Source organism: Parambassis ranga, chromosome 8 (genome assembly GCF_900634625.1).
Source record: "Parambassis ranga chromosome 8, fParRan2.1, whole genome shotgun sequence".
Lineage (NCBI taxonomy): Eukaryota > Metazoa > Chordata > Actinopteri > Ambassidae > Parambassis > Parambassis ranga.
This window is the reverse complement of record NC_041029.1, coordinates 7,773,846-7,800,178: the sequence shown is the minus strand read 5'-3', so window position 1 is coordinate 7,800,178 and position 26,333 is coordinate 7,773,846. Positions and strand designations below refer to the sequence as shown.

Below are 26,333 nucleotides of genomic sequence, written 5' to 3'. Positions count from 1 at the left end.
GTCTAAATATTGTAATTATTGTTAGTCTGTTGAAGGTTTTCATGGCGCCCTTTTGTTGCTGTGTCATTGCAGCAAGAGATAAATCTCTTACAGTTGCGCGGGCCAACTCCTCATTCACAGCAACAGCACACTCTGACCATTTACCGGTGAGTAAAAGCAGATTAATTTGTTGACATTTGTATAGGCTACTGATTTACCCATAGCATGTTTATTACTCCATGTAATAAGTAAAAAACGTATTTACTTTACAGATAATTTAAGACCCAGATAAGACACACGATCATATCAAATACAAAGTTTTAGAGGTCTTCTGTTTCACTGTGATACACTGCAAGCGTCGTAAAAACAGGCAAACTGAAATTTCACAAGTTACGATATTAACCCATATTAACAACATTATTACCATTATTAATTAACAACAACAGGTAACATCACTATAGTTCGTAACTTTGTGATATTAAATGGCCAACTAATTTATGTCCGTTCATTGAAACTATGTAAAAAGTAAACGGCGATCATAATTACAATTATAATGTTCATTTTTGTACTTGTAATTTGAAGGAAAAAACAGGTTTGATGGTTCGAATCGATGATGCGAATAGAGGAACAATATATAAACAAGTGTTTCTTACCGGAACGTTTTGTAGAACGGACTGTCAACAAAGAAAATGGCGGCTATCGCTACATAGCTACACTCTACTAAGCGTCTCAGATGGATGGTTACGCTTGCGTTTGTTTTAAAGAAGGTAAATACTGCAATTTAATAGCATCTAATATTTGGTGCGCACACAGATTTTACACTGTTTGACTGTTGTTCCCTGAATCGGCTTCAGTTACCAAACTCTGTCATTATGAACTCTTTGAGTAGATGGACCGGAGAAAACTTTGTACGTCATGTCATTTTATTTAGGGTTGAGGACAAAATAACCCATTAAAATCATTATCACGGTTCGTATGAATGTTGGTACGTTTGAACCTACGTTTCAATCAGTTGTTTTCGTTAATACTACTGCTAACCTACTTCACGTACTAGCTTGCCAGTTGACATTACCGTCTCTGAAATCAATGGCATTCCTGCCCCGGGCTTTCTGTTGTCACAACAACACGCTCCAAGCTCGATATTTGAAGGGCAAAAGAGAAGGACATCAACTTACCCTGACGTGTCCCATTCATTCTCCAATCTTTCTTTACAAAAAATGAAATTTTGTGTATCTGTAAACACACTCTTAGCACAGGGATATTTTTCACGAATAAGAAGATATTAGCAGGTATTAAATATTTTATTACAATTCATTTTCTATATACACGTGATCTTTCGCGGGGTTCAATGAAACGACACGCAGTAGTTGCACGGTTGTTGCAATACTAACGTGCATATTGTTGTCAAAGCTACTCGCTTTATTTGCCTTAAGACAATTTTATGGCTCTCACTTTTGCCATACACTGCTGGATTTTAGCCTAACCAAGTCTGCAGCACCGGTTCCTGTATGTTTTTTTTTATAACTGTTTAGCAATTGTGTTGTTTATCATTGAAAGGCATTTAAGATAAAGTACTCTTAAAGTCACTGATATGCAGGAAAGATTAAGACATGCCTATCCGTCATTCTTTAATTATATATTTTATTCTACTTTTTAATGCTGGTAAAAAAACAAAGAATTAAGTTGAACATAAAGTCTTTGATTATTCCGTCATTGTGGTCATTTGTGACTTTAATTACTGCCAATCCTGATCATTCTTCTCCCAGATCATCAGAGGTGCTGAAGGAGGTCTCTGCTGAAGGGTCTCTGAGCTACAGGGACACCATGGTGTTGAAGGTTTTTTTCCCACAGTGCTGTAACCGGGCAGACAGCGGGCTGCTGGTGGGTCGCTGGATCACCGGTCATGACTCAGCTGTTGTTCTGGCGGTTATACACTATCCCTTCATCCCAGGACAGGTCAAACGGTACATCCAGCAGGTTGGTGCACCAACAAGACATTTGACTGATGGAATCTTTATGGAGAATAATGGCCAAAAGAAGATATATGTTATTTATAAAAAGTTTACAACGCAAGCCAAAATTACTGCATGACTTTCTTCTTCTACTTTAATCTAAGATGCAGGCTCAAAGTGGGGTAGAGCTGTCAGTGTTAGGCTCCTGGAGTTTACCCAAAGAGGGTCAGGAGGGCATGGAGAGCTTCCTCCGAGACCTCAGTACTATCTTCCCCCAAGAGCGCTGGCTCCAGATCAGCCGGGAGATCGGAAAGACCGGCTTCATCTGTGAGATCATGAGCCAAAGTAAGAACCCTTACACTGCAATTCACTGAAACAAAGTGTTTTTCTTTTAGCTGGGACAGACTAACTGTTAACAGTATATGTTGATGTTAGATGTAAAAGATATTATTGACTCTAACCTCAGTCAGAGGAACAAACAGAGGGCTGCCCTGCAAGATTTAGGAGTCTGAGATTTTCACAGTTCACTCATGCCCCCTTCTGGCCATTTGTGGTGTTGTGTCTCCCACTTCCCATACCCCAGAAAGCAGTGTCAGTTTGTGTTTTATAGAGTGCTCTTTTGTCACCAGATGGAAAAAAAGTTCAGCAGGAGGCAAAAAATAAGAGTGTGGAGGAGGAGAAGGATACTGGACTTGGTGATGGAGAAAAGGAGGATGAGGAGAAGGTGATCTTTGTCCACTACGAGCAGAGGAAAGTGATGCTGTCACAGCTTCACCCCACTGAAACCGGAGACCATGACCCTAAATCCGAGCCACCATCTGAGCTTAGACAGGTAGAAAAGTATCTAGGACACCAGTGATGTGTAATGTTGCATATTTACTCCGTAGCTCATTAATATATAAAAGTTAAGTCTGCATTCTAACTGCCAATTCTGGTATCTGCATTCCTCTGGGGCAGATGTTCCAGACAGTGGCCCAGAGCAAACCTTTGTTCTTCCTGGACAAATATGATGATGGGCCGCTGAAGTCGACACACTGGCAGTCAGAAGGCCGAGAAGCCAGTATCATCGTAGAGCTGCTCAAACAGGCCACTGTGCCGCTCTGCCTGCTCGTCACTTGGCTGCTCTCCATATGGACATGGATCTGTAATATCAAGTGAGATTACTCACTAGACTAGAGTAGAACTGAATAACAATCAAACTTCTTGAAAGAGGTTTCTGTTAAATTTGTTTTTGTTCTGTTTAACATCTACTTTGCAGAATATTCAGCTTTTGGCCGCTGCACTTCCTGTCCAGTAAACTGTCCACATGCGTCCAGCTCAGCTACAGAACTGAACACATGAGAATTCTCAGCTCCCCAAAACCAGCTGTTGGTCACACACAGTTCATGAGGTAGGCATGTGGTGGGTGTGTATTTTTAGTGTGCAGTATAGATTTTGGCACTATTTTTATTATTATTCATACAAAATGAGCTGTGTAAGTTTAGGATCTGTCCTGACAGTGGACACATATTCACCGTGGTTAGCTCCTTCTTGTGTTGCTTTTAATTGCATGCTACTTTTTTAATGTGCAAATGCTTCATAAGTCCAGTTTCCTCGATTTAGACTCTTGGACATATAGTGAAAGTCCTTCTCTTTTGTTCTTGACCGTTTCTCCCTTGGCAGGAAAGCAAACATCTTGGTGTCATTCCTGGTGGACGTGGCTCTTGGCATTTTGCTGATGTCTTGGCTCTATAGAGACAACCACGTTTCAGTGCTGGCTAATACACTGGTCCCTGTAGCTGATGTAAGTGTGTGACAGAGATCAGACTATATAATGTTTTGGTCCTTTATCATGGTCAAATTAGAGTGTCAGTGGCATAAATTATACTAGTTAAAATCTGCCAGTCACACTAGATATTGGTTATATTGGGAGCTTCATTTCTCATTATGGTTCTTCTCCAGCATGTGGCTAAAGAACTAGAGGAGCTGCTGCAGTGGCTGATGGGAGCTCCAGCGGGGCTAAAGATGAACCGGGCTCTGGACCAGGTTCTGGGCCGTTTCTTCCTCTATCACATTCACCTCTGGATCAGTGAGTCACAGCAGAAAATACATCATGTTTTTGTATTTTTCATATATTTATATTATATTGGTAAATGTTGACACTTGTGTCCCCTAGAGGCTTTGCAAGCCTCTTTTTGTTTCACCCTTCTTTTCTTTGTGTGCTTTTTCACTATGATGTATGTCCATGTAGGCTACATCCACCTGATGTCTCCATTCATTGAGGGGATTCTCTGGTATGGAGGTTTGTCAGCCTGCCTCGGGCTGACTTTTGCCCTTTCACTGCTCTCTGACATGGTGGCCCTGCTCACCTTCCACATATACTGCTTCTACGTATACGGAGCCAGGTACTTTGTGTTTTCTTATGTTTGAAGCAAAGAACTAGTGGCCATGTTAAGAGGAAAAACAGGACATTTCAAATGGAGGACTAGTTTTAGTGAAGAAACTTAACTTTCCTGCATAATACATTCTACATACAGTATTGATTTAAGGCAGGGACTTAGGTGAGATGTTACTTTGATAAACCTGCAGAGGGCAGCTTTTCCGTATCTTTCAATGCCACAGATGTTCAAAGCAAAGTCCCATTAATTACAGCTATCAGCTCTAAAGATTTGATCTGGTCAGACACCAGAAACAATAGAATGGATCTTGTGGGGAAAAACAGGCTTACCAGCTTAGCTTGACATATATTTGTATTTTTGTGTATTAAAAAAGAATTAGCCATGATCCCTTTGAATTCAAATTCATAAGGGTTGTATTCGCTTGCATATGTCTATTATAAAACGATTAAAATGCTTGATACAATATGCACACACCCTGAGTCAGACACATGTGAAGTCATGTGTCTGACTCATGCATGAGAAGTAGCTGCATGCATGAGAAGTAGCTGTTTATTCTCCAGAGAAGAGACAACTCTGTTGTCGGCTTCTCTGTAGCTGTAACTGCTACAACAACATAAATCAGCCAGACTGACTAACAGAAGACAATGTTTTGTTTGACGTCACTGTTGCAGAACTGGGTCATTGAAGTTGTTTCTTACTTTAGACTACCTTAGCTGGTACACAAATCTGCTCTTCAGTTTGCCGAAAAGGTTTGCATTTCTTGTGCTTGTTGGATCATGTACTTTCCCTACTGATTTAGAGATGGTAAAAATATCTCAAGTTGACATGTGTAAGGCTCAAAAACAGCATTTTCTGCACGTAAGAAATAAAACATCTCAGTGATTTATTGGACCCACGGCTCAGCCTTAAAAGTAGTTTGATTGTAGAATTGATTATTTTAACCCTTTAGATTTCTAGCCAAAAGGTATTTTCCCTTAATCCTCTTTAATTAGATGACATGTTGGGGCGTGTAAAGCTGTCATCTCTGGTAAATCCTGTTTGAGGATTAGGGGATAAATGTGGTGATATTTAATTCTTAATTTCCTTAAATGGTGGCTGTTTAGTTGACTCTTAGATATGCTCACCTCCTCCGGCTTCCGTTCAGTCCTGTTTTAACCAGGAGGAATAACTGCTGTGAGTCTGAACACAGTGATAAGTGTTGGAGAGAGGATTGACTAAATTATGCATTTGCTCTAAAGATAGCTCTCCCTCGCTCATGCTGCATAATATAATATTACCCACTTTCCTTGTTACATATTTATGCTCCAAAGCTCTCAGAACATGTTGAGAGTGTGCGTTACAATTCACATTGTGATCCATTGTTAGAGTCTTTTTTGTTAAATCTGTGTGCCTTGGCCTAAAAATAAAATAGCTCCTGCTGTGATCACAGCTCACTGTCACTTTTCTTCTAAAGGAAATAAGAAGCTGTGGGTCTGTCAAGCCATTCAGTTTAATCCAGAATAAGCTGTTGTCATTTGCATTTACAAATGATAAACTGATTTTAAGTAAAGGACATTTTTCCTAATACCAAAAGACAGTAAATAAGGTAATGTCAGAGTACTTGACTTCCACTAACTCCTTGTTTTGGTGAGATTTCAGCTCTCCTCAGTGCTACCTGCTGGTCAGATTGTGGATCAGTTTCTGTGGCAGTCTGTGCTTTCACTGCATTTACACTCGCTGTCAGTCACCACTTATGTTTGTGTGTCTGTCAGGCTGTACTGTCTGAAGATCTATGGCCTTTCATCTCTCTGGAGGCTCTTCAGAGGGAAGAAGTGGAATGTCCTTCGGCAGAGAGTGGACTCCTGTTCATATGACCTGGACCAGGTGACAGACACACACATAGTAAATTCATCAGCTCATTCTGATCTATATTTAAATATAAACATCTTTCCTGGCTCCTCACATCTTGGATCTCTCTTCCTTTCTTTGGAAGGATTCAAGTTTTAAATATGAGTGTTTTTTTGTTTGTTGTGCTCCAGCTCTTTATCGGAACACTGCTGTTCACCATCCTTTTGTTCCTGCTGCCAACCACAGCGCTCTACTACTTGGTCTTCACTCTGGTAAGACACACTACGAACACCCTCCTTCATCCAGACTTTGCATTAGCAGCAGCATCGGTTTGCCTTATACATGTGTGTCATGTGTTGTTCAGCTGCGGCTGGTGGTGGTGCTGTTTCAGGGGATCCTCCATCTCAGCGTGGATTTCATCAACTCCTTCCCTCTGTTCGCCCTCGGCCTTCGCATTTGTCGGCCCTACAGACTGGCAGGTACTCCACCTTTGCTTCTTTAGACGCTGTGAAGCCTTTAAAAGTTTAAGTAGTAGTTTAAAATAAACTTGTGTTTTTGTGTTAACAGAAGGTGTAAAGTTCAGTGTGTTGTGCGAAGAGCCAGGCACCGCCCTTCACTTACTGATGGAGGTAAGAGGGCTCATCATCAGTTCTGTACCAAATGTTCTTTTTTCTTATTATGTGTCATTTAGTCAGATTGATTGATTAGAGGTATATTTTTCTAACAATATGTAATTATTTTCAGAATTATAATTGTGATTTGTTTCCCCCAGATTAACCCTCTGAAGGGCAGCACTGTTGTTCAGACCTACCGCACCCCCACATACAGCTGCTACCCCAGAGATTCGTGGGCTGCCTTGATCAAGAAGCTGTTTGTTGGGGAGCTGATTTACCCCTGGAGACACAAAACTACCAAGACTGATTGAAAGACATTAACCATAGAGTAATGAATGACATATACTATATATAATATACAAAACGACTACGTTATACTACTTTAAAGATGTTTTACAGCACTGCATCATCCAGGAACAAAAAAATCAACCTTTGCGTCCTACAATAGTGAAAACTGAAGTTCTCACTTTATTTACATGACCTGGACATTACAGTTTCACTTCTTGGTTTCATTCAGTTCCTGTATTTTGGGATATGCTTCACCTATGATTTAATGATACAAGTTGCTACAACACAATACAGCTTGATAAACAGACATTCTAGTCAGTAGAGACTCATTTACCCTCATCGTCTCCTTCATCTACCTCTTCCTTGTCCTCTTCCTCCTCTTTTTTCAACTCACACACCATCTCAGCTAGGTTTAGGTATGCGATTGTGTAGGCCAGATTAAGCTGAAGCAGCGCTCCATCTCAGGCCATGCAGAGCCCAGAGTTGTGATTTGCTTCATTGGCCTGCTGGCCATCAAATGATGGCTCCACTAAGCTCATATCAGAGGTGATGCAAGACTCTGTGCTGGCTGTAATCTTACTTTAACGCTTTAACTGTCTGTTTTTAACAGTTGAAATGAGGCGAGGAGAGAATTAGTATAGTACATGATAGTTTTATTTATAGATGAACTGTTCCTTAGGGTGATGATCAAATGGTACAAAAAACTGATTTTTTACATTTATTTTACATATATTTTTCATTTTTTATCTGTAAGAGATGTGTTCTACATGAAATAAATGTTGTTTTGATCTTGTTGCCATGTATCTGATTGTTACACTGGAAATACAGGTCTCTGACAGATGAGACCATTACAGAAGGGATTGCCATGCATGAAATCAGATTTTTCTCTGTCTGTCAGTTTTTCATGTGCTTAATCATGTCAAATTAAATCAAATGGTCTTAAATTCAAAATGAGTCGTGAAAAGAGGAAATGTTCTTGCAGTTCTTCTTTTTTATGTTTAGACCTTTAACTTTCGTATTGTATGTATTAATATTTATTTTTTGTCATTTATAACAACAAAATTGATACATTAGCATTTATTCATTTGAACTGGAGCCTTGTTTGATCAATTCTAATATGATTCCTTATTATTTGCCATTCTTTTCATGTGATTATACCGTTAATAATAAAACAGTTCAAGCAGAAATCATGTTTTGTGTGTGTGTTTCCAGTATTTTTGTTTCGATTGTACCTGTAAAATTCTGGAATAAATTAACATGAATGAAAGTATTGTGTACGGTCTTTACTGGAAAAAAGATAAGCTGAATGTACTTTGCTCACTTTATTATCTTTCATCTCATTCAAGCTGTTGTTGCCTGTACAGGTCTGTATCTTTCATTCATTGTGTGTGTAGGTGTTCATCCTCTGGAGGTTGTTCTGGCCAAGCTGAACCAAGAGATGAGTCATTATATGTTTAAAAGAGATTTGACACAGATAAAACACACACCTCTGCACTATTGCACATGTTTTAGTTATTTAACATGAATTTAAAGGCTTGATAATCAAATAAAGGCATTTTGATTTGCTAGTCATGTAAACATATAAATTGCTTTTATTGATTTTTCACCCAAACAAAATATAACATTTTCAGGAAACACTATTGAGTCAGATAGGAGGCTTGATTTTTATCTGCTTTAATCTCAGTTTAACCTATTTTAGTATATGTGTGTGCTGGTGCTCACAGATTAAACTGATGTTCTTTTAAAGGAAAAAAATGTTTTTTATTTTATTATGAAATAATAATAATTTAGTTTAACTATACTAGGTGTGTCAGCATGAATCAAGCTTTAATTTAACAGTTTTTCATCTCCATAACAAAATGCATTTTCCTTTGTTCAGCATTCAGATAGAAATGAATCACCTTTGTTGTTCTCCTCGCCATCTGCGAGTTGTTGACAGCCAACTTTGAATGGCGTTTTGATTAGCCAATGGATAACGCTGTTTGTGTCGCTGCTCAGAAATAGACCAATCATTTGCGGGGTGGGCGGGGTTATAGCCTGAGAGGGCGGGGACATAGGGGCGAGCAGCGGATCTGACAGCGCTGTATTCAGTCGGTGTTGTTTTGCGGCGCTGAAACGCCACAGCTGTGATCATGACGGAGTATAATGGAGAGAAATGGAAACACCACGGACTGAGATTACAGAGTACACGCGCAGAGATTGGGACTGGACGTAAGAATCCCACAGCCTTTTGATTCCTCTACAGATGTTGGAATTAGCTGGATAACTCACAACGCAGAGAAGTTAAAGGAATCTTTGTCATCCCGGACTAAAGAAAGACAAGGGGGCCTGAAATTACACAGGCATCGGTTGGTTGAAGTTGAGCTACGGGGCTAGCTAAGTTAACTATTAGCTTGCGTGAAAGAGCATTCGTCTTTTTGTTCACTGGGAAATTATTTTATTACGCGTTACGCAGTACTTTACATAGTTAGTTGTAGCGTAGCGTCTTTGAATATAAATGGTTTAAATGGTCTTGAATAGAGCTAACAGCAGCTGATAATAGCTAAGCTAGCTTGCTAGTTCTTCGGAGGCGCTAGCTTGTTGTTCCTCCACTAAGTTAGCTTAGAAAGCTTTGTTTAAAAGGTAAAAACACAGAACGCCCTCCAGATTTTTAGTTTATTAGCTGACTAACAAACATGTTTCTACAGACAAGTCTGCTACTGCAAACTGCATCTGCTGTCTAGCTTCTTACGGTTATCATTCCAGACAACACGCATGTTTTCCTTCCTAACATAGGTTTTGCCACTAGCTACAACCATCACCCTGTCCGAATACAGCTTGAGTTACGCTTTAATTACCTGTTCTTTTAATTTTTAATTAATGTAAACCTCTCTAAGACAAGGAGTTGTTGGCAGAAGGAAAAAAAAGTGTCCGTGGATATGGTCACATATTTTAAGCTGTCAGATTTTCATTGGGTTATATTTTCCCCCAGTGTACACCAGCTTTGGCCAAGCATTTATTTCTCTTATCTTTAATCTTAGCAATAAAATGGTTTCCTTTCCAGGATCACATTTTTGGCACCCATCCTGTTTTTCAAGCAGAATATTATTCTGAGGCTGTGATCCGTTTCTAGTGTGAAAATTACCCACTTGCCCACAGTTAAAGTGGAAAAGCAGACTTTATGCTGATAGACACTCATTCAGCACATTCATGGCATAACCAACCTTGTTTGGATTAAGGGACAACGATACATACAAGCTTGTAGGCTGGTCATCCATCTACGTTTTCAGTCACTCATCTTCAGCCTTCATCGTTCCTGTGGCTCAGATGTGAGATGATGGGCAGCCAGGGTAGCCCAGTGAAAAGCTACGACTACCTGCTCAAGTTTCTCCTGGTCGGAGACAGCGACGTTGGCAAAGGAGAGATCCTGGACAGTCTGCAGGATGGATCTGCTGAGTCCCCTTATGCTTACAGTAGTGGTGAGTCACTCCTTTCTTAGCTGTCTGCGTCCTGTTTGTGATGATGGCCTCCTCATGTTGTGTCATGCTTGCTCATCACAAAGGCCATGAACATACTAACTGTGTATGTTGCCGTGTGGACTGTGGAGAAAATACAATGAGCTCTCTTCACTATTATACATACACATACACTAACCCACATAGCCCACAGCATTTACATGGAAGTGAGTCATACAGTCAACAATGTATGTGTGTTTTTGTGTTAGTGGATAATTTCACATTAACAATGCTATTCATTGAGCTCAGGGGCTAACAACAGTGTTAAGGTACTATACCCCAGTTGGTTTTACATGTTGGGTGTACTTTGTTAACTGATTTAGTGTAGGTAAGGCCAGCCCTATGTCCAATGAGCTGTGAAGGGAAAGAGTTGTACCCATAATCATATGATCTCCCCTTTGGTGTGGGGGCTTGGATCAGCTGGGCCTCTAAATGGAGGTGCTCAGAGGCAGCCACTATCTGATTGCAGCCTGCTGCAGGTCTGTCTGCTGTGCATTCATAGCGAGTGGAAGAACAGATTCTATTATTTAATTCTCAATAACTTCACTTGTACCATACTAATATAGTTTAAAATTTTCCAAGGCAGGTAATGGTGCCCAGTGTAGTAATAGTTCACAAGTGTGAAGAGGTGATTTATCACTGCACAAACTACAGTTTAAATCCAAGTCAACTTTAAATATCTAAATATCTACATGATTTTGGTAGTAACACTAAAAATATTTTAGCAATAGTGTAGGACTGCCTATTTCTAACTAACGTTGCTTGTTTGTGTTCATCAAGAAACATCAATGAATAACATGGGGGGGGGGGGCATGTGCGCCAAATTACTCAAATTTGTGCTCATGATTAAATATCAGTTTCATATTTCTAATTATTTCTATCCCCTCACTTTAGCTGTAACTGCAACCATTCATAAAAAATACATCACTCGGCAGAATGACCCCTTTTCTCCAGCGCTTATCTAATAAATTCTACCAATAGCTGGTGCTGCCTGTTGGCATTTGGCAGCAGTATGGAGACCCCCCTCAGGCCGTGTTTTTTTTGAAAACTTCTACACTTTCTGTGGGCCAAATGAAGTGTTTCATTGCAGCAAAAGTCAAAGATGAGAGCTAACAATCTCTGAATCTCTGAATTGTGATTGAAGACTATTTTGTAATTGACCCAGTTGTGCAAATGTGTCGAATAAATAGTTTATTGTTACATGGCCATTCAGCTGTGTTTCTAAATTTAGATCTTATGAAAAGTAGTTTTTTTTCTTATATGAATGTTTAACTGGGTCTGGACCAAGTGTGACTCAATAGTTTTAAAAACCTAAATCATCATTGTTTATAAATCTGCGTCGATTAATATTAAATGTTATCTTTATTAAATATTTGTTGCATCCTTGTTTTGCTAAAATGTGAGCCAGGCCAGCTCCTAAACAGTCTCTAAAAGAGGAAGCAGTCCCAATTGATGCGAGAAAGATCAAAAGCCTTCAAACAGCTTCATTAAATATGGAGGGCAGAGTAAAACACAGCTGAACGCCTTTTGACGAGGATCTTTGTGCAGGCAGAATTCCTGCTATTGATTTCCATCCCTCTGGCAAAGAGGTTAGTGTAGAGTCCTCGAGGAAGCTAAATATTTCAAGAGAAGCAGATCAGGACAAGAGAACAGATTGATTGGCTATATATTTATGTATGGGAAATATACTGCATATCATTGTGCACTGGATGCTTGTTGGGCAAATTACACATCATAACATCAAACATTTTTCCAGGATTTTATGAGTAGATACATTTGCAAAACTGTTAAGTGAAATGACAAACTAATGAGTCAAGCAATTATAATCAGGATCCCTTCCAAAATCCCAGATTACTATAAAACAATCCTGCAAATTTGTCAGTGTTGCTCACGATAGCAAAATGATGTGATGTCGACAAATCTCTATTGTCTTGTGGACAAACAGAATAATTATTTAAAAAACAAAGGAGGGATTTACTGTTTATTTACAATACCATGAAATGCTTCTGTGTTGGCATTACAGATAATCTCTGAGAGGATTTCAAAATTAATTTTCAATGCTGAGAAAAAGGTTATTAATCTCACAGTAGGCTGAATGTAGCCATCAGATAACAGTAGCCTCCAAGTAGAGAAGCCAATTAAAATCTGAAAAGCAGGTTGACACTTTTCAGTGGATTAGCCAGACAAGTGAGGCTCTTAAATCTTTGTTCATTTGGCACACACTAACAATGAAAATCCCCAAGGGGGGTCGATCAGGCACGGCAGTCCATTGTTTTCTTATAGCCGTTTGATGGTGGCATATCAATAGGCAGCACTTATCGCTGGATGCAGGCCAGCTTCTTGATAACCCCCCTATACTGCACTCCTGAAGGAGAGGGGCGGTTTATTGTGTGTAATAAAGACGACCTAGGAGGTAAAATGAAAAAGCTGAACCTGGCTTAATCTTCCTCAAAGATGCACAGTCTGACACACTAAATGTTCACCACAGAGCTTAAGTGTCCACACTCACTGCTGTGAGACCACGGTTTTATTTCCTGCTTCATACACATGCAGGCTGACTATTCCACATCTATTATATTATCATCTATATATGTTTGATAAATCCAGATGAATTGCCCAGCTTATTGATCAGTACTGGTTGTATTACTGACCAATTCTCTCTCTAGAAAAGCTAAGCATTAGAGGCTTCACACAGCTAAGAAGAAACAAACTCCCAGAATAGAAGCTTTCTGCTAAGACATCAGAGACATCAGAGAAGCTATTGATTATCTGGGATGTCTAAAGTGAGCCCTGGCAATGAGAGAAAGGGAAGCACTTGGTCCAAAGCCCTGTACTCACTCCAATTCAATTAGGCCTCCCTGAGCTCAGCACTTTAGCTCAGCAGCAGCTTTATGTTTCCTGGAATATTGGAAGATATTGCTAATGTTGTTAGCTAGCAGCTGTTACCCGCCAGCTGCAGTAAAGTGTAGAGTTTTTAAATCTACATATCTGTGTGGAAAAATGTGGAGTAATGATTATTTGAGCTCAAAATTCTGGGCAGTGGTAGAGATGTAAAATACACATGATGGATAAGTTCTCGTTAAAATTCTGCTTGATCATGCTTGTCGAGGTGATCAATACCGTCAATTAATGACCAAAATATGGTACTGATTGGTTTAATTTAAGCTGGTGCTCAATAGTACCAATAAAACTTGGTCAGTATCATTGGCTGTAGATTCATACACAATGATCATAAGGATCATTTGATAAGAATGAGAAACCTTATGCTTTAATTAGTCCAAATCTATGAGGGAATTTATGTTGAAACAAACCTGTTGAATCAAAAGATAAACATGTTATCGTTGGTGATAAACACCGATTACTCAGTGGTTCACCTGTTTGGCCTCTGGTGGTACTAGAATCAGTGGAAACCACAGGAACCTGGCAAGCAGACTGAGGTTAACATGTCCAGGCATGAAGCAGCATGGTGGCAGGTGTAGGAGTCAGACAGGTTTGTCAGAGATGAGCTGAACAACGGGTCTGAGATCTGTTAGATGCCTGAGGTGCTACACTGCTGCCTCTATTCTGACTGTCATACAGTAAATGTGGGCTGTGTAGCAATCAGAAAATAGACAAAGACACAGATACATTATTATGATAAACAACAGTGTTGGTGTTATAAATATATTCTCAGAGCAAAGTATTAGCATTTATTGTTTAATTTTTTTAAATGCAATTATCTCAACCCTGTAAACTGGGTTGAGATAAATATGCACTCTGTGTAAGTGGTTCAAGTTGATGAGTCATTTTGCTCAGCACCAGCCTCTGTTGGACTGCAGTATTCTAATCTTGATTGATGTTGGCTTTCTTTATGCATGTATTTCCCTAATGCCTGCCTCTGACTCTTTTTGTTCAGGTATCGACTATAAAACAACAACTATTCTTTTGGACGGCAGGAGGGTGAAGCTGGAACTTTGGTAAGCCCATATCAATTCCCACTGTATGACTCTGGCTTTTTGTCATGCAGATACGCTGATATCCTGCAGTATGGCACAGTGGTAAACCTCAAGTTTTGAAATAAATCATTACATGTTATGTTGTACTGGTAGAGCTAGGGATCTAACAATATTACTCATATTTAGCTTGCTTTGAAACATATTAGCATTGGTATACAGAAAAGAAAGTATACCCTGCAGCTGCATAGTGCAAAATATACATGGTCCTTATCTACTACATATTGTTGCTTGACAAATTATCTAGACACACAGCAGATGCACGTAATTGTCAGTTAAGACACGCTGCAGTGTTAGGCGAGGCCTGTATGGTGGAAGTAGGCCAAGGAATTCAACTCCTCAGGGGAGAACCAACGCCTCGTCTTCTCTGTGGAGAGAGAGCGTGGAAGGCAGTCTTATGATGCAGAATCCTCCCCATTTCTGCTGCCTCAGTTTTTCCTCCTGTCTTTAATGGTTTGGTCTCAATGTTCTTTTGCTGCACTAATATCATCTTTTCCTTGTGCTCACACAGTCTGTCCCTCATCTCAGTTTTCATTTCTGTGCCATGATTCAGATTCAGACTCCTCTCAGTCTCTGACAGGGGCGGCAAAGAGAACACTCAAGCATACGTGTGATATAAGCTGTCATCAAAACACATGATTAGATATGGCCTCTTTGATCCTCTAGGCATCATGCTGGTCACTGAAAACACAGAAATGTGTTTTAATATCATGATGAAAATGGTCGCTAAAATATGTAATATTTACTTCAGCTTGTTTGTAAAAAAAAAAACAATAATAAGCAGCTGACTCAAAGAACAGAGGGACAACAAACTAGTTTTGTCGTCTCTTTGTGAAAGCACAAGATCTAGCTAGGGGCTGGGAGGATGCGGATGCATCACTGTTAGCTGCCTTCAGTGGTGTCCAGTCTTTGCTCAGAAATCTACTCCTAACATTTTTGTTTATAAAACCCACCCACTGGAGTTGGCCTTGTGTTTCTCTTTGGTAGGGCTGCCTACTGAGTAAGAAATGTTGATCACTGCTGCTCTTTAATCTGTGCTTCTCTACTCAGGGACACCTCAGGACAGGGGAGGTTCTGCACCATCTTTCGCTCTTATTCCCGTGGGGCTCAGGTCAGGAACTAACAACTTAAATATTGAGCAACTGCTTAAAGTAAACCTGTGTGACTTGATCCAAAGGTTCAAGCTGTATTCATACAGCTTACAAATTACATGCTTGTTTTGTGTCTTTCTTCAGGGGATTCTGCTGGTGTATGACATCACCAATCGCTGGTCATTTGATGGCATTGACAGGTGGATCAGAGAGATTGATGAGGTGAGGTTTGATAAATGTGGCCCATTTAGAGTTGTAGACATGTATCATTCGTCATAACTTGCTTGTTTGATTAAATCATTACATTTTATACTTCTATACTTGATCCTGCAGGGGAGATTGTTATAGCAGCAAAAGCAGCAACAGAATAAAACAACTCAAAAAATAAAGAAAGTATAGTGGGGGTTTTAATTCTAGCAACATAAAATGTATAAAACATTATAATTGATATAGTGGAATGGCACAAAGCGCCAGTAGCAGCAGATCTTTAAAGACCTGAATATCATGGGCTGCTCACATCATGTCCTTCCTGCAGACTGGGAAACAATGAGGATGTCCGCTCCTGTCTTTGTGTGTGTGTGTGTGTGTGTGGTATTTTTGGCTTGTGGAATGTGTGTTTTACTTTGGCTTTTCCTGCTTCACCGCCACAAAAAGTAGCATGGTCGGCCTCTTTGAGGTTATTGAGTCAAAATCTGAGACTGATTAAGAGTACATGGATTATTAATCCTACAGTGGGTTGTGGTTTATTAGGGGCTTGATCGCTTAATCATTTGGGTTACAGGACAATTTGTGATAAGTTGTTTTTGGGAAACAGGTCCCGTTCTTCAGTTGTCCGTATTATCAGTCACTTCAATACACAGTACAAATCCAGACCGCTATATTAACCAGCAGTATCTGCTGCTCATTCCACAACTGTCACCGCTGCTGCTGTTGTTCCTCTGCCAGAGCTGCGTCCTCCCATTCAAGGCCAGCCTCGGTGGATAGACCCTGAGAACTGAAAGAGCACAGGCAGGAAACCCAGAAGAGAACCTAATGAGTTGTGACAGTCAGGAGAAGTGAAGGAGAACAGAGGTCGACATCTTGCTGCCATCATGTTTCATTCATTTTGTCAGAACACATGGAGAGGAATTAGAGGGACCTACATGCTGATGCCTGAAGCTTGTTGAATTAATAACAAACTTGTATGACTAATGGCTCTCATCTTCTATTTGCAAGCTAAAGTATCAACACATCATATGACAGCTTTCACCAGTGTGTCATCACTAACATGGTCCTATGCTGTGCTTTGATTGCCTCTCCCAGCATGCCCCAGGCGTGCCTCGGATCCTCGTAGGTAACCGCCTACATCTGGCCTTCAAACGGCAAGTTCCCACTGAGCAGGCGAGGGCATATGCTGAGAAGAATGGCATGACCTTCTTCGAAGTGAGCCCGCTGTGCAACTTCAATGTCATCGAGTCTTTCACGGAACTGTCGCGCATCGTCCTGATGAGGCACGGCATGGAGAAGTTCTGGAGACCCAACAGAGGTGGGTGGATGGAGAGTAGAGGGAGTCAAAGGGAGCAACTTGTTTAAATGCACTCACAACACAACATGAAGCCTTTGCTGTCCAAGAAAAAAGAAAAAAGAAAGGCTGTCGCGATGCCTTAATGAGCACTAATGGACCACAGTTGTCAACAGATGGATGTCATATCTCAAGACACACTCTCTCATTCTCTAATTAATTCTACCTCATCCCTGTCACTGTTCTGTCTCCCTCATGTGTAATTACAGATTAAAGCAGTGGGAAGTGATGTCTTGCACATCTTCTGAGAGTTAGTAGTGAACAGATTTGGGCTTAATGTGCTGAGTCTCAGCTCTTCTGTGTGTTTGAACATCATTTCATTTGTAGCATGTAGCATGTTTTCTGAGGATTTCTTGGGCAATGTCATATTCTTGTTGAGCATTATTGTCCAATCACAAGCCAAGCTAATGTAAATCACCTCTCTGTCCACCCCTCTCCCTGCAGTCTTCAGCCTTCAGGACCTTTGCTGTAGAGCTATCGTGTCTTGCACACCAGTCCACCTCATTGACAAGCTCCCGCTGCCTGTTGCCATCAAGTCCCACCTCAAGTCCTTCTCCATGGCCAACGGCATGAATGCTGTCATGATGCATGGACGCTCCTACTCGCTGGCCAATCCAGGCAGCGGCTCCAAAGGCAACAGCCTGAAGCGCTCCAAGTCCATCCGTCCTCCGCAGAGCCCTCCACAGAACTGCACCCGCAACAACTGTAAAATCTCCTAACTTCTGGCACATCTTGGGAGGTCTTGAGATGGTCAGAAAACAACAATTTGGAATCAGGCGACGGCTGTACAGGGTGTTGTTAGGCAGAGGAAATCCCTGAACCTGAAAAAGCTGAAGAGCAGGAATGATGGATAAAGGGATGAATTAGTGTTGCCTCCCTACCTTCACGAGTCTAAGTACTCTCCAACTGAGGGTGAGGGGGCACTAATGGTGCCTCAGGATATCAGAGAACAATCACAGACTGCTTACCCTTACTGCATTCATCTGCTAACGTGAGGGGAAAAACTCCACAAACACTTAAGTACATGTACAGAAATCCCTTCACCAACTATTGAGTTAGTCCACATGATGCACAGCACTCATTGTGTCTGTGCATCCACAACATTGTCTCAAGCTTTTAACTTGTATATTTCAATCTTTCATTGGTTATTTCCTGTTTCTGTCTCGCCTCAGTTTGTTTTTTTATTCTGATGATCAATAAGCTAACCATGACGACACTAACGACCGGTCAGTCCTTCATCAGCACTTCAGTGATCAGTGTTTATTCTGGTTTCTCACCTGCTAGAAGATGAATGAATGAAGGTTTCCATTTATTGTATGAGTTGGAATTGCAGATTGTGATCCTCTTAAAAAAACCTGAAAGACACTGATCCAAGTCTCAGAGCCAAACTTGTTAGTGTTTGCTTTTTCTTACAGGATTTTAAAAAACAAAAAAAGAGCATGAGCTTTAAATGAAGCTGAGGGCCTCCAACAAACAGCATTGCAGAATACTTGCTTAAAACACCACACTAACCATAAAATTTCATCCACAGAGGTCTAGTTGTGATGACACTCATGATTATAGATGTTATTATTCTGCAGTTTGCAGATCTTTCTACTTTTTCAGGGGAACCAGTGAATCTTGTTGCCATGGATACCATGCAAAAAGAGCCTATTTTAGGTCCCTTCATCTTTTATGAACTTTTTTTTTTTGCATTACTTGAAGTGAAACTGAAAAATTAGAGAAGATGTAGTTTAGATTAAAGACTCAAGAAATTACATCTTCAAAAAACAGATCCCAAATTGTCCTTTAATACAGTTTGTTGAGAACAGGCCTGTTTTTCATGTAATGCTTAGCATATCCAACCTCGGCTCTTTTAGTCGCTCACAAATATTGCAATAAAATTTTAGGAGGCTGCGTTTCAGTGGTAGATCTACATTTAAAATAGCCTTATCTGTCTTGATTTGGATTTTTTATTTGAATTGTAGTCCAGGGAGTTGTAGTCAACCGCACCGATTAGAGAGCTACATTTCACTGTCATCCCTCCTCCTCCTCCTCCTCCTCTACCCCCGAACTTCCTGATGAATGTTAAGGGGCTCTCAGTGTTTTCAGGTTTCACACCTCATCATTTTTACCGCACCTGTTGAATGTAGCAGAAACATCTCTCTGCTTATCTGTTGTTTTTTCTAAAAGCACACACCGATAGTCCAAGCTCCCACATAGTGGTACCCCACCCAAAGTCTGTTAGTCCATTTGTCATTTAACAGAAAATACATCATCAGCAGTTTTGCTAAATCATTGTTTCTGATGTCAGTTTAAATGAAAAATCTTTCCAGACCCAAAATAACTGCAGCATGTAGAACACAAAGACACTGATTATGCTTCAGGAATGAGATTTAGAAGGTTCTGTGTTCTTACTCATATTCACCAAAACGCATTAGAAGTCTAATCCGACCACAGCTTCTATTACCAATGAGTCTGCTTTGCAAGGACATGTGAGTGGGGCATCATTTTAACCATCATGCGCCAAACTGCGAACACTCACAGTTTTCATCTGTTATATGACCTGTTTCTGTGTTTCCTGCTGCATGTATAGCCTCCATCCCTCTCATCCCTGCTAATGTGTTTTCCATACATTTATTTCAGTGTTAGTCATAAGGGGACCATGAACCTCACAGGAAATGCAACAGATGTGAAGCAGTCTGGAAAGTGTAGCTCCTGGTTTTTGACTAGGGTGGTGTCAGCTAAAGGTCTGATGACTGTAAACAGAAACTAGTCGGAATAGCTGAACAGAAAAGTGGAACATTACCAGTATTGATAGTAAACAGTGACCCATGTTTATCAAGTTCTCTAAATGTCACTCATGACGAGCTGCACTTAGCCTAAACTTTCCAACAGTTAAACGACAGGGATTAACATTGTGTGGTAGTAAATGAGACACTTGCAGGATGGTTTAAAGGGACAAGAAAGCCATTTTGTGGCACTTACTAAAGTAAATCAGTGGCAGATTAGAGAAAAAAAAACATTTAGTCCTTTTAGGTTCATTGAGTTGGCCATGTGTTGCCATGTTCTCGCTGTGCTGTCCAGACAAAAGGGCGCCCTTTACTTGTAAACAAGTTCGACATCAGTTTCCTGCTGGTATGAGGAGCTGATCAGGCTGAACCAGCACTCAAGTAAAATTCTAAACACGTGAACTCTTCCGAGTCGCTGCCTTTTAACCACCAAACTGCACCGACTGGATCTCCCCATGGGAACGAATGCAGCACGTTGTCATCTTCTTCTTCTCTCTGCCTCTGATCTGCACCCCCGCCTCCACATGCTGTCCCATGATTCATAGCTGCTGAATAATAGATGCTCCTTTCATAGATCTCTGGAGGGCTTCATCTTCGTCTCTCCTCGCTGCTCTTTCATCCTCCTCTCGCTACACATTTATTTTTTTCTTGGTCGCCCTCCTTGTTCTTTTTCCTAAATAATAACTGGTTTACTTGCAGGTGTTTGGATTTGGCCTGTTTTAACACTGTGTTTTGGATTGTTTTTGGTTGCTTCTCCTGAGGTGGTTGGTGTAAAGCCCTTTATTTGTTTTGTGTTGTTGGACTTTCATCTGTCACCCCTTTTCTCTCCCCTTCCCTTAATCCCAGCATTATGTATATTGGGACTTTACGATGTCTTGACTCAGCTGAGGGAAGATTTCGACAGCCCCAAAACATCCAGAGTCAGATTGCTTAAACATTAAGGGAACTTGCTTTGCTCCTTTTATAGCAGTTTTGTGCAATGCATTGCTATGACTATAGATAAAATTGGAAATCAATATTGATTTGCTTGTAAAAAGAACCTGATTCTTTACAAGTTTTCACTTCAGTTCTTTTTCTGTGTTTTTGCCTGTTATTTTCCATGCTGATGATCACTGAACCTGAGATGTAGAAACAGCTCAGTTGTTTAAGGTCAGTGTTAAAGAAAGAAGGAGCCATTTTCAAGTAGTTGCCAATATTTTTAGCTTCCTCTTTCTGTGATGAACAATGCTAGGCTTTTGTTGTTGTATTTGACTCGCACACATCAACATAATGATACTGCTTTGATTGCTGCCATGTGTTGTACATCCAGCCACTTCCACTGTGTTGTGGTTCTTCTTCCTTTTCTTTTTGTTGCTCTTTTTTGCTTCCCCTGAGCTAAATTTCCATTTATGAAAACATGAAAATGTTTGCAGAGGTTTTGCAGAAACTTGAATTCAGGACACGTTCTAGGCTGCCCTGTGATGGTGTTGGTTGTGTTGGAAGCAGTTTTGTTTAAAGGACTCAAAAAAAAAGAAAACCTGTAAAACACTATTCTTGTTTTTTTGACTGACGCTGCTGAGTAATCTAAAGCGAGTGAGTGTGTGTGAGTTTGTGTTTGAGTGTGAGGGAGAGAAAATGTTCTTCAAACACTAAGCTGAACATTTTTCTGTTTTATTTTTATTTTTAAATTATTGATTGTACAGTTTGAGGCAATATGTATGGAGAGAGACGTTTTCCACAATAAAACTATTGAATGTTGGAGTCTGCATGTCTCCAGATATTATTGATCTTTCAGCCAGTATGCGGGTATATTTAGCTCCTATGTGATTCACCCTGATGGACACGGGGAGTAGGTTTTTTGATTAGGTTGCCATCTAGTGGAAATAAATCAGTGTGACGCTTTATTTTGAAAAGATGCAAAACAGGAAGTACTCAAACTGTAGTTGCAATTTTCTTGTAAGGATTAAACGCCCATGTTATGTGTTTTTTTTATTATTTATTCTCTGGTTTCTGTTCGTTTACGTGTTTCAGCAATACTTTTTCTTACTGTAAACTCACAAATAATATGGGAGATGTAGTTGTACACAGGAGACGGAAGTGACGTCACATGGACGCCATGTTGGCAGGTTTTTCGTCGAGGCCCAACCCCTCTATTATTGAAGCTGCGCAGAGTGCAATAGGCGTGCAGTTGTTTTCAAAACGGCCGGGGTTATGACTGGCGGGACTGACTTTCACAATAGCTACAGTAATAACAAAAGCTCTGAGTCTAGAATGGACGTGGACATGGATTCTAGTCACATAGAAAGCGAGCGCGGAGAGCTGGACAGCGGTATCCCGGCTGCGTGTTCTTCTAACGGCAGTGGCGGAGAAGAGGATGAGGCGGAGGGCCTCGGCCGTCTCAGAGAAGCCGGGGGCTCTGGTAGTCAGCTTCACCCGGACCGAGAAGGGGCGCTCGTCGGCGGCAGGGAGCAAGAGGTGTCGGTGGAAATTGGAGAGACGTATTTATGTCAAAGAGCCGACAAGTCATGGCGTGAGTGGTGTTCTGTTTTCACCTTCACCCAAGAATCAGCGACATGACAGATTCAGATATGTTTATCGAACGATTTGGTGTCAGTTCTAGTAAATTCTGCACCCTAGGAGAGACCATAGCGATGTAAACAACACAGGAAGCCCTTTAAAAGTGGATTTCTCATTGGAGTAACTTAGCTCACGTTACAGTTTTTCTGCCGAATAAATAATACTGACACATTCAAGGTAGATTTTTTGGATATCCAAAACACGTATCATGTAGACTTACAAGCTAAAGCATAGAATTTGAGACATCTGAATGAAGTTTGGCGCGAAGTTGTTTGCAAGGTGTCCTGATGACAACTGATTGATTTTGCCCATTTTCAGACACAGCAGAGGTCATTCAGTCCAGGCTGAATGAACAGGAGGGCAGAGAGGAGTTCTATGTTCACTATGTGGGGTGTAAGTATAAATGTGTTTCTCTATATTTACATGATTACAGCATACATATATACAACTGATATCTTCTTTCTTCACCACTTATCTATTTTACTATATATATATTTGCATTTGTCTCACCTGCTGTGCAGCCTGAATGATCCTCTCCTCATTCTGTTTGGCATGCAGTCAACAGGCGTCTGGATGAGTGGGTGGGTAAGGCCAGGCTTGCGCTTACAAAGACTGTGAAGGATGCAGTGAGAAAGAGCACAGAGATCGGAGGTGTTACTGATTTGGGCGACCAGCCTGAAAGGAAGATCACTCGCAACCAGAAGCGCAAGCATGATGAAATCAACCATGTGCAGAAGGTAGAGATGTTGGTTATATCGTGCTGGCTCTGATGACTGATGCTGTGAAGTGTTATGGTTATTTAATGGAGCTTTTCTTTGCAGACTTATGCAGAGATGGACCCAACAACAGCTGCACTTGAGAAGGAACACGAGGCTGTATGTAACTAAAATACTTTTTATATCTCCTTGTACAGTTACTGTTGAGTTTAATTCCCCTTACCTCCATGCCTCTCCCTTAGATCACCAAAGTGAAATATGTGGATAAGATCCAGATAGGAAACTTTGAGATCGATGCCTGGTATTTTTCACCATTTCCCGAGGACTATGGAAAGCAGCCTAAACTGTGGATCTGCGAGTACTGTCTGAAGTACATGAAGTTTGAGAAGACATTTAGACACCACCTGGTGAGTGCTGCTTTCGTTTGGCTTAGCGTGAAGGGTGTCATCATATCATTGAATCTCCATGAGAGGAGAGATTTCATTTCTTTCAGTACAAACCAAAATGGGACAATAGTGTTTGAGTTCAAACACATGCTTTTTTTGGTTCCACATACTCTATATGTATTAACATATACATCATCATTATGTTTTTCATGTTTGAAATGAAAGTCTTTGCAGTGATTAGTGCTAACGTAGGCAATGTTTCTTCAAAATGTTTGACCTTTGCCTCCTCAGTCACACTGTCAGTGGAGGCAGCCTCCAGGCAAAGAGATATACAGAAGGAGTAACATATCGGTGTATGAAGTGGACGGTCGAGACCACAAGGTAAGCACATTGGAGCGTTCATTCATTTATTCTCTAAAATGTTCAAATCAAATGTTGTCACATACACGGTTACATAGTACAATGCGTAGTGAAATGTTGATTGACTGTTGGTGTCTACAGATCTACTGTCAGAATCTTTGTCTACTAGCAAAGCTGTTTCTTGACCACAAGACGCTTTATTTCGACGTGGAGCCCTTCATCTTTTACATCCTCACTGAAGTCAACAAACATGGAGCACACATTGTCGGCTACTTCTCCAAAGTAAGTCGTATCAACTAGTACTGATGTTAGAGCCGATCATTTTTCTTTCTATCAAACACTTTTTTATTAATTATTGTTGGTGATCTTCACTTTTGTCCTTGGTTTCCCTTTTCTTTCGCAGGAGAAAGAGTCTCCAGATGGGAATAATGTGGCGTGTATTCTCACACTACCGCCTTACCAACGCAGAGGCTACGGAAAGTTCCTCATAGCTTTCAGTAAGAGAGTGTAACACTGTCTAAAAAGTGTGCATTGTTTGTTTTTAGATATTAACCTGTAAAATGGAAGTTTGCACAAAATGTTAAAGATTAAACTATTAATCAATGATGTGTAGATTTATTGATAGCTACATAATCATTAGTTGCAGGCTAATAATAAACCACGTTTCTTACTGCAGGTTACGAGCTGTCTAAGCTGGAGAATACAGTGGGCTCTCCAGAGAAGCCTCTGTCTGATTTGGGGAAGCTGAGCTACAGAAGCTACTGGTCCTGGGTCCTACTGGAGATCCTGAGAGACTTTAGAGGAACTTTGTCCATCAAAGACCTCAGGTAGACACGTCATCTATAAAACTGGCATGGCTAATCCACTACATAAACATTATCCTCCATTAGACACGGTCATGATCCTGTCAGTTCAGCTCTCATTGTGATGTTGTGTTTCCACAGTCAGATGACGAGCATCACGCAGAGCGACATCATCAGCACACTGCAGTCTCTCAATATGGTGAAATACTGGAAGGGTCAGCACGTTATTTGTGTGACGCCCAAACTGGTAGAGGAACACCTGAAGAGTGCTCAGTACAAGAAACCACCAATCACAGGTAGGCGATGACATCACAAATCAAACACTCTTATGTCTTTTATTTATTTCATTTCCCTTTGCCTCACGTATTCACTGATGTTAAATTGTTTTGGGGTTTTTTGCTGGTGATAAGTGATGTGTGGAATGTTTTCTTGTTTGTCTCACACTTTTTGTGTCCTTTCTCCCTCTTAGTGGACACTACATGTTTGAAGTGGGCGCCTCCCAAGAATAAACAGGCCAAACTGTCCAAGAAATGAAAGACAGATGCTGATGACACACCAACCACACACATTCCTCACCTGCTGTCATGAAAACACATTGTATATAGTTATTAGTATCTTCTTTCTGTATTTTCTTAAAATAAATGTAAATATGAAAAGATACCACTCCTGTTTCCTTTCTCGGGTTCTAAAAGTATTTTTATGTACGGTAATTATCATTTTTAATCTGAGGGTGTTGTTGGTTGTTCACAACTAATTAATTGTTCTTTTATTCTTAAGAGGCAGGTCTTTCTGTAAAGTTGAATCATCTGCAGACACCACAGTCAATTGGTTCCTGTTAGAGAACTTCATTAGGAAAACAACAATCCTTCCTCCCAGACTCTCTGTTGTGTATTTTGCTGTTTAATTAACTTTTTTCACAGCAGAAATTCAAAAAAATACAGTGATGAAGAAAACAAAATGATTTGTATCTTAAGCAGCAATGTATGTGGTGTAATGATTATATTTGACACAAGGGGGCAGCAGTGTTTTGTCTGAGACTACCATATGGATGTATAGACACATTTCTGTTTTACAGTAATATGCAGTAAGTCAGTCTATGAGGAAGTAATGATTGAACTAACAAAAAATGTACTACCTACTGCTATGGGCCTGCTACTGAGTGTGCTGCTGGTTGACACACATGATAGCTGTGCCCTGCTAACTGCCTGTCATCGATCAGCTGTATTGATGATTCCATCACCGCTGGCTGTGATGCTTTGATATGCAGTTCTAGGGATCTTTGCAGTAGAATTTAGGCTGCAGACATGCATCCAATGCATATGAAATTCTTTAAAATGCACTTAAATGTTCTTGGTTCTCACACTTTCTGCATTTGTATGATACAGACATTCATTGTGGTTAAAGAGTAACTTTACATGGAAACATGCCCATAAATGTTGAATAGTTTTTTATACTTTATGCTTTTATGTAAATAAGAAACACACATAGATTGGAGATTTCTGTTTTATTTTCAAAAGTTGTACTTCAAAACCACTAAAGGTCATTTATAAGGCATTCACAACAAG

At 40.4% G+C, this 26,333-nt stretch overlaps 3 protein-coding genes across 4 annotated transcripts; all 3 read left to right on the top strand.

Moving 5' to 3' along the window:
- The first annotated feature begins 41 nt into the window (after positions 1-41).
- Positions 42-8,130, top strand: pigq (phosphatidylinositol glycan anchor biosynthesis, class Q). 2 transcript variants are annotated; one of them, XM_028413093.1, is made up of 14 exons: positions 42-146; positions 1,746-1,956; positions 2,096-2,276; positions 2,561-2,763; positions 2,889-3,085; positions 3,190-3,321; positions 3,594-3,714; positions 3,873-3,999; positions 4,162-4,315; positions 6,061-6,172; positions 6,328-6,408; positions 6,501-6,615; positions 6,704-6,765; positions 6,909-8,130. In XM_028413093.1, exons 2-14 carry the CDS (start codon positions 1,804-1,806, stop codon positions 7,059-7,061), a joined length of 1,791 nt encoding a protein of 596 aa, XP_028268894.1. In that variant the 5' UTR covers positions 42-146; positions 1,746-1,803; the 3' UTR covers positions 7,062-8,130. The 2 variants fall into 2 exon arrangements, with proteins under 2 accessions (XP_028268894.1, XP_028268893.1); XM_028413092.1 differs by lacking the exon at positions 42-146 and adding an exon at positions 650-746.
- Positions 8,131-9,134: 1,004 nt separating this feature from the next.
- rab40c (RAB40c, member RAS oncogene family) lies at positions 9,135-18,331 on the top strand. Its single transcript, XM_028411942.1, has 6 exons — positions 9,135-10,496; positions 14,428-14,488; positions 15,575-15,635; positions 15,760-15,837; positions 16,918-17,140; positions 17,621-18,331. Exons 1-6 carry the CDS (start codon positions 10,352-10,354, stop codon positions 17,893-17,895), a joined length of 843 nt encoding a protein of 280 aa, XP_028267743.1. The 5' UTR covers positions 9,135-10,351; the 3' UTR covers positions 17,896-18,331.
- Positions 18,332-22,071: 3,740 nt separating this feature from the next.
- On the top strand, positions 22,072-25,428 carry kat8 (K(lysine) acetyltransferase 8). Its single transcript, XM_028412479.1, has 11 exons — positions 22,072-22,456; positions 22,822-22,896; positions 23,062-23,240; positions 23,325-23,378; positions 23,462-23,626; positions 23,897-23,986; positions 24,107-24,247; positions 24,369-24,462; positions 24,642-24,792; positions 24,910-25,064; positions 25,238-25,428. The coding sequence occupies exons 1-11, from the start codon at positions 22,138-22,140 to the stop codon at positions 25,300-25,302; spliced, it is 1,488 nt and encodes a 495-aa protein (XP_028268280.1). The 5' UTR covers positions 22,072-22,137; the 3' UTR covers positions 25,303-25,428.
- Positions 25,429-26,333: the final 905 nt, after the last annotated feature.

What these genes read in the sequence shown, in the direction of transcription:
- pigq (XM_028413093.1), top strand. Translation starts at nt 1,804, where the DNA reads ATGGTGTTGAAGGTTTTTTTCCCACAGTGCTGTAACCGGGCAGACAGC. An exon ending in CTGTGAGATCATGAGCCAAA is followed by an intron (nt 2,277 to 2,560) that starts GTAAGAACCCTT and finishes TTTTGTCACCAG; the next exon opens with ATGGAAAAAAAGTTCAGCAG. An exon ending in TCGGCCCTACAGACTGGCAG is followed by an intron (nt 6,616 to 6,703) that starts GTACTCCACCTT and finishes TTGTGTTAACAG; the next exon opens with AAGGTGTAAAGTTCAGTGTG.
- kat8 (XM_028412479.1), top strand. Translation starts at nt 22,138, where the DNA reads ATGACTGGCGGGACTGACTTTCACAATAGCTACAGTAATAACAAAAGC. An exon ending in CTATGTTCACTATGTGGGGT is followed by an intron (nt 22,897 to 23,061) that starts GTAAGTATAAAT and finishes TTTGGCATGCAG; the next exon opens with TCAACAGGCGTCTGGATGAG. An exon ending in CAAGAAACCACCAATCACAG is followed by an intron (nt 25,065 to 25,237) that starts GTAGGCGATGAC and finishes TCTCCCTCTTAG; the next exon opens with TGGACACTACATGTTTGAAG.
- rab40c (XM_028411942.1), top strand. Translation starts at nt 10,352, where the DNA reads ATGATGGGCAGCCAGGGTAGCCCAGTGAAAAGCTACGACTACCTGCTC. An exon ending in CCCTTATGCTTACAGTAGTG is followed by an intron (nt 10,497 to 14,427) that starts GTGAGTCACTCC and finishes CTTTTTGTTCAG; the next exon opens with GTATCGACTATAAAACAACA. An exon ending in AGGGTGAAGCTGGAACTTTG is followed by an intron (nt 14,489 to 15,574) that starts GTAAGCCCATAT and finishes TTCTCTACTCAG; the next exon opens with GGACACCTCAGGACAGGGGA.